Consider the following 12,023-nt stretch of genomic DNA (forward strand, 5'->3'; position numbering starts at 1 on the left):
GTTACAATAGGAGCTTCAGTCCAGTACAGTAGAACAGTCTGTTACAATAGGAGCTACAGTCCAGTACAGGAGAACAGTCCTGTTACAATAGGAGCTACAGTCCAGTACAGGAGAACAGTCTGTTACAATAGGAGCTACAGTCCAGTACAGTAGATCAGCCCTGTTACAATAGGAGCTACAGTCCAGTACAGGAGAACAGTCTGTTACAATAGGAGCTACAGTCCAGTACAGTAGAACAGTCTGTTACAATAGGAGCTACAGTCCAGTACAGGAGAACAGTCCTGTTACAATAGGAGCTACAGTCCAGTACAGGAGAACAGTCTGTTACAATAGGAGCTACAGTCCAGTACAGGAGAACAGTCTGTTACAATAGGGGCTACAGTCCAGTACAGTAGAACAGTCCCGTTACAATAGGAGCTTTAGTCCAGTACAGTAGAACAGTCCTGTTACAATAGGAGCTACAGTCCAGTACAGGAGAACAGTCCCGTTACAATAGGGGCTACAGTCCAGTACAGTAGAACAGTCTGTTACAATAGGAGCTACAGTCCAGTACAGGAGAACAGTCTGTTACAATAGGAGCTACAGTCCAGTACAGGAGAACAGTCCTGTTACAATAGGAGCTACAGTCCAGTACAGGAGAACAGTCTGTTACAATAGGAGCTACAGTCCAGTACAGGAGAACAGTCTGTTACAATAGGAGCTACAGTCCAGTACAGGAGAACAGTCCTGTTACAATAGGAACTACAGTCCAGTACAGTAGAACAGTCCTGTTACAATAGGAGCTACAGTCCAGTACAGGAGAACAGTCCTGTTACAATAGGAGCTACAGTCCAGTACAGTAGATCAGCCCTGTTACAATAGGAGCTACAGTCCAGTACAGTAGAACAGTCTGTTACAATAGGAGCTACAGTCCCAGTACAGTAGAACAGTCTGTTACAATAGGAGCTACAGTCCAGTACAGTAGAACAGTCTGTTACAATAGGAGCTACAGTCCAGTCCAGTATAACAGTCCTGTTACAATAGGAGCTACAGTCCAGTGCAGTATAACAGTCCTGTTACAATAGGAGCTACAGTCCCAGTACAGTATAACAGTCCTGTTACAATAGGAGCTACAGTCCCAGTACAGTAGAACAGTCCTGTTACAATAGGAGCTACAGTCCAGTCCAGTATAACAGTCCTGTTACAATAGGAGCTACAGTCCAGTGCAGTGCTACACTGCAGTAGAATAGTTGTCTATAGTTAAAATAGGGGGCTTTCGAAACGTGCAACAGAAATTCATCGACTTCAGAAGCAGCTGCTTAATAAAACAAGTTCACCATAATCCCCTGCAGCTGAACGTCAGAGGTGGAATATCGAGCCGATGCAGACTACAGTGTTAATATCAACTAGCATTTCAATTAGTAACGATTTTTCTTCCGTGTATTCTGCCCATCGCGCGCACGCGAGCGGCGAGATCATTTCTGGCGTTGACCAGGCAGCAGCCTAATGACAGCCCGATCTCCTCCGCACTTAACACCAGTCGCGGCGGTTCTCATGATGCGGTTTTAGACGCATCGGGAACACGGCGCGGTAGCTGAGACTATGACTAAAACTCCGCCTTGATTCATCTGCTCCCCGAACCCCACCCCCCCCCCTCCCCAAAAAAAAAGGAGGAGAGAGAGAGAGAGAGAGAGAACGCGGAGAAGCGGGGTGGTGAATGGAGCGGCCGTTTCTCTTTCATATAACCCCTCCTCCCCCCCTACTCCCCTCTCCTGATCAATGAGAGGCGAATCGACGGAAGGATTGCACTGCAGTGAGCGGCGATCACAGACCCCCTCTCTCCCGCAGGCGCGCACACACGCACACGCACACGCCCGAGGTGCAGCGGGACCCGCTCGGCGACGGCCGGGCCGCTTCAGCCCGACGCTGCGAGCCGGAATCACACCCGGTGCGCCTCCTGATAAGCCTGGGTTTATGGCGAAGGTTGCCTGGGCGACCGTTTGGCGACAGCTGAAAGTAAAACGATCCTAAACAACCCATAATATCCCGTCCCAGTGCATAGACTCATATACCATGTATGTATGAACGTCGTGAATAAAGGCGACGCGGACTTTTTGTTGGGGTTTTTTTTAAAACAACATAAAACGCGTCGTCCCGTAGCGAGGTCCGAGACCCGGGTTATGAGGGAGACGTGGGAGGAGCGACCGCACGGACTCCCCGGTTCAGTGATTCGGCGAGGTGCAGAAATGCCTCTCTGTCGTGTGCCGCACCACAGCACCGCCATAGCCGAGAGAGAGGGAGAGGGGGAGAGAGGGGGACTCGGCACCGCTGCCCGAGCCGCAGAGCGCCTGATGGCGGGGTCGTTGGCCGTAACGACGCTTCGCAGCGCCCAGGACGCGAATTCGTAGCGCTGCCCGCCGTGGCGAACAAAACCTGCCCCCATCCAAACAGGGGCACCTGCACGCCGTACCGAGCACGGCAAACAGACGAGGCGTTTTCCGCCGGGATATTTATTTTGTCAACGTGACAAAGGCGGTGAGCCGGACTAACGTCAGACACCAGCTGTATGCGGGTTCTGGGGAGAACGAAATGTGAGGAAGATGATTAGTGTCGTCATACGTGTGTGTGTGTGTATTTATATATAGTTACACACAAAGACACACACTATGTAAATTCCCGGATACTCATATTCATACCGCATTTAGGATTGGCTGGGGCGACACACACGTAACGTCACGTTACGGAATGAAAAGGACATTATTATTATTATTATTATTATTATTATTATTATAGTACGGATTGCGGGTCACATAATTTCACTCACTGACTCCCAAACCCCGATACACCCAGCCACGGTTCCCGGCTCATCCCGGTTGACACAACTGTCGACATCCCCGCCGCACGCACACACACACACACACACCCTCTCCCGGCACCCCTGAACCCCGCTGTCGCCCCGCTCGGTGTCCCCCAGCCCCGCGCGCGGCAGCAGCGGGGGGCAGACCGGAATGGCGGAACGGTGCGAAGGTGAAAACGGCACCATTAATATCTTAGGGGTGTGTGTGTTGGGTAGGAGGGGGGTGGATTCAGGTCCTATAGTACCTCCTCACCAAAGGAATGTATAGCTTCCGAATACCGAGGGGTGACGATGATGATGATGATCATGATCACGCTGATGATGTACGATACAACACGTTCTCTTTCGACAAGTCGTTTATAACACACTTTCCTGCTCCTGCTGCAGAAACGGCCGTTTGTTTTATTTTATTTATTTTTTTTTAAAGAGAAACGACTGGTTTCTCTGTGAGCCCCGCGCCTCTCGGCGCCGCCGGTGCGGAAACTCTGCGGACCGGACCCGGACCCGACCGGACCGGACCGGACCGGACCGGACCGAGGTCCGGGCGGACGTGTGTCAGTGACACGGCGCCCAGTTGCACTCAGTCGCCGCGGAGCCGGACTCAGCCAGGCGCTGGCGAGCACGGCGGCTCGGAGAAGCGGCTCTGTCATAACGCCCGTTTGCGGCGGGTTACGAAGGTGGGGAGGGGAGAGGGGAGAGGGGAGAGGGGAGAGGGGGGGTGGGAGTCAGTCGGTAAAAACGGCTTACACTTCGCAGCTCCTGCGTGCGGTCCTTCATGGTGCCTTTCGTGCGTCGCTGAGGAGCTGAATCTCTGCCGGCGATCGGTCCCTCTCCCTCGGTGCTCCCGTCCCTGGCTCGTCCCTGTCTCCCTCCGGGGGCTTTTTTTTCTCCTTTCCTTTTTTTTCCTTCTCTTTTCTCTCTTTCTCCTCTTCGTTTCCCCCTTTTCCCTGTCTCTCTCTCTCTCTTTCCGCGGAAGAGATGCTGTGTGCCAGCCGCGCTCGCTCACTGAAGGTGATACTCGCTCTCGGTACTGATGCTGCAAAAAAAAAAAGATGCATGGGATGAGCACTGCGCCTGCGCGACCGTGTCTCTCTCTCTCTCTTTCTCTCCCCCTCTCTCTCGCTCTCTTCTATCAGACCACACACTCCCTCCGCGCGACCTGCCCTCCGCCCATCCACTCTCCCCCCCTCCCGCATTCATGGTCGCACACGAACACACACACACACACACACACACGGCTGGGAGTTGTAGTTTGTGCGCCCGAAGTGTGAGGGAGTGCGTCTGCGTGTCTGGACGCGCGTGTCAGAGAAAGAGCCCCCGGTGTTCACCGACAGTTCCCCATTAAAGTGAGTGTGCTGGCACCGTGGCTCTGTGAAATATCCCTCCCCCCCCCCGGTAACGGATGGTTACAATACGCAACAAAATACAGCACCGCTTGGTAATGCATAAGGCTCTCCACTAGCCATCAAACAAGCTTTCTCACACTGGCAGAAATTCCACCTTCGACATGCCCATACACTCATGGTGGCACAGCACTGGGGCCCCGGGTTCAATTCCTGGGGTGCTGTCTGTGTGGAGCTTGCATGCTCTCTCTCTGTTTGCATGGGTTTCCCCCCCCCACACACAGTCCAAAGACGACCTGGTAGGTTAATTGACACCAGTCCATCACAGGACACACACAGACACACTCTCACACACCCTGGACAGGACACCAGTCCATCACAGGACACACACAGACACACACTCACACACACCCTGGACACGACACCAGTCCATCACAGGACACACACAGACACACACTCTCACACACCCTGGACAGGACTCCAGTTCATCACAGGACACACACAGACACACACTCTCACACACCCTGGACAGGACGCCAGTCCATCACAGGACGCACACAGACACACACTCTCACACACATTGGACAGGACGCCAGTCCATCACAGGACACACACAGACACATACTCTCACACACCCTGGACAGGACACACACAGACACACTCTCACACACATTGGACAAGACGCCAGTCCATCACAGGACACACACAGACACACACTCACACACACCCTGGACACGACACCAGTCCATCACAGGACACACACAGACACACACTCTCACACACATTGGACAGGACGCCAGCCCATCACAGGACACACACAGACACATAGTCTCACACACCCTGGACAGGACACACAAAGACACACACTCACACTAGGGTTAATTCTCCCAGATTAACCTACCAGGATGTCTTTGGACTGTTGGAGGAAACTCACGAGAACACGGGGAGAACATGCAGACTCCACACAGACAGCACCCCAGGAGCTGAACCCAGGGCCCCAGTGCTGCTCTGCTAACCACTGCACCACCCTGCCGCCCTCCAGGACTATATCTGGATGGTGATGACCATCGGACACGCTCTTCTGACCCCGGTCACACCAGCGTGCTGTGCGATTTCATTACACCATCCCAGTGCCGAGACGCTGTGCTTTCAGGAACTGCTCTGCCTTTTTATCGCCACCCCACATTGTCTAGACCAGTCCTGGGGTCCCCCTGCTGGTTTTCCTTCCAATGGGGCCGTTAATCCCCAGTGCTAATTCACTGCTGGTTTAGATCTGGGCACAGAAAGCCTCATGCACTTTCCCTCTGGACTTGATAATAATAACAACTTTTTATTTATGAAGCGCCTTTCCAAACCCAAGGAGGAATAAAGAAAAAGACAAAAAAAGTACAATGAAAGTGCATGAAGTAAGAAAAACAAGAGCAACAAAAGCACACAGGTTTTTACAGACTGCCTGTAGGCAATCGGAGGTAGAGCTTGGTTAAAAGGCACGTTTCACGTTTAGATCTAAAGAGAGTTACAGAAGCTGTCTCTCACAGAGTCGGAGGAAGATGATTCCACAACACTGGAGCAGCGACAGAAAAGGCCCGGAGACCACAGGTCCCTGGTTTCGTCCTGGGGCCGGTGAGCGGAGGAGCAGCCCCAGCTGAGCGGAGGGTGAACACGGAGGAGCTCAGAGACCTGTGATGGAGCCAGATTGTTTAGAGCCCTGGAAGTCAGCAACAGGATCTTGAATTGAACATTTCGCTTTACAGGCAACCAAGACAGAGAAATAAGTGTGGGAGTGACACGCTGCCGGTGTCTGGTGTGAGTAAGTAGTTCAGCTGCAGAGGTCTGAACATATTGCAGCTTGTTTGAGAGCAGAGCCTGAACAGCAAAGAATGAAAATGAAGAATTAGTATATTTCCCTCAACAGCTCTTAGCAGGCGACCGGTTGGCGACAAGGAGGCAGAGACTGGGAACGATGCTGTGTCAACACCGAGCGCTTTCCTTTTTGTTCCAGTCCCGCTGGTCCGATTCAGCTCACACACGCCACTGAGGGCGGTTCTGAATGTCCGGCTTCGACCCAGGGCCGGTTCCGCTGGCCAACCGCCCCCATCCGGCACTTCGGGAGATTCAGGAAAACGTTCAAATGGCACCGCAGTCAGAAAGCTGGAATCAGTTAGCCTGCAATTAACAATCCGGCTGAAGTCATTGGTGAGCAGTCCCCCAGGATTAGGACTGAGAGCCGTTGGGCTAGAAGACATGAAAGCTGTCTCAGTGGAGCACTGTAGCTTCTTCAAGCTCGCCGTGTCCCACGGTGCACTCTGCTGTCAGTCTCGGCTCTCACGTTCATGGGCTGGTCACCTCCGTCGCCTCTGCAGCAGAAGATCCTGCCGGAGCTGACTGCGAGCTGAGGGCCGTCAGGGTTCCCCCAGTGAAGGCGGCCAGTGCCCCTTCTCCCCGTGCTCCTGTGGGTTTCCTCCCGCAGTCCAGAGACACGTTGGGAGGTGAATTGGCTTCTGGGAAAACCAGCCGAGGTGTGAGTGTGTGTCTGTCTGTCCCTGTCTGTCCTGTGATGGACAGGGTGTACCGTGCTTGAGCCCGTCACCTGAGCTTGCAGGAATAGGCTCTGGCTCCCCTGCGGCCTTGAACTGGATAAAACTGTCAAAAACACAGATGGATTGATGAATTGGTTGGTAGATTGATTGATTGGCTCATCTTCCTGTCACCATCACCTCCGTGAGCCCCCTGACTCTCCTTCTCGTATCTCTACCTGATGAAGCACACATGCCCCTTTTCTGTCTCACTCTCCATAGACTGTAGATACATATATATTAAGTACAGCGTCTCCATCATCTTCGTCATCATCTTCCTCAGCCCGTATTGATCCCCTGCTAGATTAAAATATAGAAAGTCACCAGGGCTGGGAGCCAGGTCGTTCTGTGTGCCTGCAGTTCGCAACAGTTCCTCAGTCGCTGCCAAAGCTCAAATCGAATATCCAGAGGTATTCTGGGGGAAACACTGATTTATAATCAAGGATGCTGGCTCTCTTCCCTCTGGAACTCTGCTGCCTGCCAACAGAACAAGGGCCAGGACTGCTCTGTCCACGCTGCGTTCCCAGAGGACAGAGTACAGGGCTTTTCTCTGGTCTGCCTAATACACCTGCAGAGCTGGCTGTCCAGAGAGGACAGGCTCAGTGACCACAGACTGGACCCAGAAACTGGACACAGACAGACCTGGCTGTCCAGAGAGGACAGGCTCAGTGACCACAGACTGGACATAGAAACTGGACACAGACAGACCTGGCTGTCCAAAGAGGACAGGCTCAGTGACCACAGACTGGACATAGAAACTGGACACAGACAGACCTGGCTGTCCAGAGAGGACAGGCTCAGTGACCACAGACTGGACATAGAAACTGGACACAGACAGACCTGGCTGTCCAAAGAGGACAGGCTCAGTGACCACAGACTGGACATAGAAACTGGACACAGACAGACCTGGCTGCCAGAGAGGACAGGCTCAGTGACCACAGACTGGACCCAGAAACTGGACACAGACAGACCTGGCTGTCCCAAGAGGACAGGCTCAGTGACCACAGCCTGGACACAGACAGACCTGGCTGTCCAGAGAGGACAGGCTCAGTGACCACAGACTGGACATAGAAACTGGACACAGGCAGACCTGGCTGTCCAGAGAGGACAGGCTCAGTGACCACAGACTGGACATAGAAACTGGACACAGGCAGACCTGGCTGTCCAGAGAGGACAGGCTCAGTGACCACAGACTGGACATAGAAACTGGACACAGGCAGACCTGGCTGCCTAGAGAGGACAGCAAAGCAAAACAGAAGAAGAGATGCACTTCCTGCAGCACTACAAGAAATACTCTAGTAGTATACATTCTTCCCTAAAATAATCTACGAATTCCATCAGCTGGCAGAACAGGAACAGCTCCCAGTCCTGTACTGAGGGAGGAAATGCAGTAGAGCTGCAGCCCTGTGTGTGATCTCCTGTCACAGCCTAATAATGGGTAGTACTTTGGCGGCACTGTAATTCATCACTCATGTCAAGAAAGATCTGAATTTGACAGGTGAAGGATGAAGTTTCCAGCCAAGGTTAGGGTGAGAAAGAGAGTCAGGCTATCCCAGCAGATGGCGCTCTAAACACACAGCCTGTCTGCTGTTGAACTACACCTGCACTGTTAAAAAGTAAGAACCTCACGACAGGTGTCGTGTCTGCACCCTCTGATGACACGGGTGGTGTCTTGGGAATTAAGTGTGTGGACTGGAGTATTTCACATATAGGAATAGTGTGGACTGGAGTATTTCACATATAGGAATAGTGTGGACTGGAGTATTTCAGATACAGGAATAGTGTGGACTGGAGTATTTCACATATAGGAATAGTGTGGACTGGAGTATTTCACATATAGGAATAGTGTGGACTGGAGTATTTCAGATACAGGAATACTGTGGACTGGAGTATTTCACATATAGGAATAGTGTGGACTGGAGTATTTCACATATAGGAATAGTGTGGACTGGAGTATTTCAGATACAGGAATAGTGTGGACTGGAGTATTTCAGATACAGGAATAGTGTGGACTGGAGTATTTCACATATAGGAATAGTGTGGACTGGAGTATTTCAGATACAGGAATAGTGTGGACTGGAGTATTTCAGATACAGGAATACTGTGGACTGGAGTATTTCACATATAGGAATAGTGTGGACTGGAGTATTTCAGATACAGGAATAGTGTGGACTGGAGTATTTCAGATACAGGAATACTGTGGACTGGAGTATTTCACATATAGGAATAGTGTGGACTGGAGTATTTCACATATAGGAATAGTGTGGACTGGAGTATTTCAGATACAGGAATAGTGTGGACTGGAGTATTTCAGATACAGGAATAGTGTGGACTGGAGTATTTCACATATAGGAATAGTGTGGACTGGAGTATTTCAGATACAGGAATACTGTGGACTGGAGTATTTCACATATAGGAATAGTGTGGACTGGAGTATTTCAGATACAGGAATACTGTGGACTGGAGTATTTCACATATAGGAATAGTGTGGACTGGAGTATTTCAGATACAGGAATAGTGTGGACTGGAGTATTTCAGATACAGGAATAGTGTGGACTGGAGTATTTCACATATAGGAATAGTGTGGACTGGAGTATTTCAGATACAGGAATACTGTGGACTGGAGTATTTCACATATAGGAATAGTGTGGACTGGAGTATTTCAGATACAGGAATAGTGTGGACTGGAGTATTTCAGATACAGGAATAGTGTGGACTGGAGTATTTCACATATAGGAATAGTGTGGACTGGAGTATTTCACATATAGGAATAGTGTGGACTGGAGTATTTCAGATACAGGAATAGTGTGGACTGGAGTATTTCAGATACAGGAATAGTGTGGACTGGAGTATTTCACATATAGGAATAGTGTGGACTGGAGTATTTCAGATACAGGAATAGTGTGGACTGGAGTATTTCAGATACAGGAATAGTGTGGACTGGAGTATTTCACATATAGGAATAGTGTGGACTGGAGTATTTCAGATACAGGAATACTGTGGACTGGAGTATTTCACATATAGGAATAGTGTGGACTGGAGTATTTCAGATACAGGAATAGTGTGGACTGGAGTATTTCAGATACAGGAATAGTGTGGACTGGAGTATTTCACATATAGGAATAGTGTGGACTGGAGTATTTCAGATACAGGAATAGTGTGGACTGGAGTATTTCAGATACAGGAATAGTGTGGACTGGAGTATTTCAGATATAAGAATAGTGTGGACTGGAGTATTTCAGATACAGGAATAGTGTGGACTGGAGTATTTCAGATATAGGGATGGTGTGGACTGGAGTATTTCAGATACAGGAAATATATGCACTGAAGTATTTTGGATATAAGAATTGTGTGGACTGGAGTATTTTTGATATAAGAATTGCGTGGACTGGAGTATTTTGGATATAAGAATCGTGTGAACTGGAGTATTTCAGATGTAGGAATCGTGTGCACTGGAGTATTTCAGATAAAATTATTTTTTCCATCTCATCTGTTCTAATGTAAACAACAATAATAACCTTAACTTAAAAACAGGAACAGGCACAAATTTAAAACATTAATTATCATATATACAGAACAGATGTTTTAAAAGAACAAGAAATCACTAAAGATTGTATTTTCACTTTGGGCCATGAATCAATAAAGATGTGTTACTGTAGTTTGGAAGAGGGTGACAGATGGTTTTTCACTGATTGATCTGGCTGGGCTGAAAACTGCAAGGCTAAAACTCTGAAGGCTGCAACTCTGTAGCGCTTTCCTGATCCTGCCAAGAGCCCCAGATCTGAAGATCAGTGGATCTGAGCAGTGATAAATACGGTGTGTGCGCAGCGGTTAACAGAAACACCGTGGAAACTGCTGACCCACAAACTGGCCTGGTTTATTAATGATGTGAAGTGACACCGGGCATTAGAAGAAAAAGCACACTTCAATTTGCAAAAACAAAAACACACAGTCTCAAAGCAAGGATCATTTTGGATCATTTTCAGAGGCGGTTGTGTGACGCTGGCCTAACCAGGAAGACTGCTGCAAAGACCCCATTGTTAAGAGTACAGAATAAGAAGAAGAGACCTGAAAACACAGAAAATGGCCAGAAAACACAGAAAATGGCCTGAAAACACAGAAAATGGCCAGAAAACACAGAAAATGGACCTTTGAGGGCAGCGTCACACAACCTCCTCTGAACAGGTGAACCCCTCTGAAACATCTGTTCTTCCAGTTGCACTGAGCTCAGCCTGTATTTCAGGGGCAGTTAGTCGCCGGTTTCGCAGACCTGTGACTCTAATGAACGTATTCTCTGATTCTGAGGTCACCTTTGGCCTGCCTGATCTTTTTCGGTCCTCCTGAGTGCCAGATTCTTCATATCGTTTGATGGTCTTGGCCACAGCAGTTACTGACACTTGCAATTTGTTCTTGCAATTTGTCTTAAAGATTGACTTTCATTTCTTAAAGTAATTATAAACTGTGTTTCTTCCTTGCTTGCTGAGCAAATTTTGCTATGTTCATTCAGGAATGACACACTTTTGCCCATGCTCCCTATACTTATAATAATCACGTGTGTCTTTACAAAAGGTAAATGAGGTAGCATGCTAGTTAACTGTGAGAACATCTAACAAAGACAATTTTAAACTTCTTTTAGTGTGCTAACACCATGTTATACACATTTCTGACTTTTAATTAACCTGGGCTTCAGACTGCTTGCTTTGAGTATTCATTTTATTGAAAATGAAAAATTAACATTTTCAATGCAGTTCACCTAAGATTATAAGTACACATATCATGTAATTAAATATTAAGTGTTTATTAACAAGTTTATACAGTTTAAACCACAGATAATGATGGAAAAACCTGGTTTCACACAGTACCTTTGACTGGTACTGGTACTGTATATCTACAGTATATTAAGAGTGAGATCATCAGGATCTCATACAGCTGTGTCCTGAAACAAGGTATCGGCTTCAACAACATGGCTGGGCAGCTTGTTCCACGCTCCCACCACCCTTTGTGTAAAGTGCTGCCTCCTGCTCTGAATTTTAAATGCACTTCCCTGCAACTGTCACTAGTGCTCTCTGGTTCGTGTTTCACCCAAACACTACTGCAACCATCACTGAAACATCGGTTCCTCAGAGAGAGCCAAGTTTTTAGATGCTCCGTTTTGTGCTCGCTGTTGTGTCGCCTGATTTATGTATTTTATCGATTTATAAAGTCCGCTAGATTGTAATACCATAAACACTTTGCCCCGAGTAGTGATGTGCTGCGTTGGCTGAATTA

The 12,023-nt window shown here is 48.9% G+C and overlaps 1 protein-coding gene across 1 annotated transcript in view; it reads right to left on the reverse strand.

Moving 5' to 3' along the window:
• The window catches only part of stx1b (syntaxin 1B), a 61,699-nt gene extending 57,822 nt beyond the window's left edge, over positions 1 to 3,877 (reverse strand). The window contains exon 1 of the mRNA XM_088916957.1: positions 3,584 to 3,877. Within this exon, the coding sequence (XP_088773083.1) occupies positions 3,584 to 3,613 (30 nt within the window). The 5' untranslated portion in view covers positions 3,614 to 3,877. The remainder of the gene's footprint in view (positions 1 to 3,583) is intronic.
• Between the last annotated feature and the right edge of the window lie 8,146 nt (positions 3,878 to 12,023).

The sequence above is a fragment of the Atractosteus spatula genome, chromosome 5 (genome assembly GCF_055471065.1).
Source record: "Atractosteus spatula isolate fAtrSpa1 chromosome 5, fAtrSpa1.hap1, whole genome shotgun sequence".
Lineage (NCBI taxonomy): Eukaryota > Metazoa > Chordata > Actinopteri > Semionotiformes > Lepisosteidae > Atractosteus > Atractosteus spatula.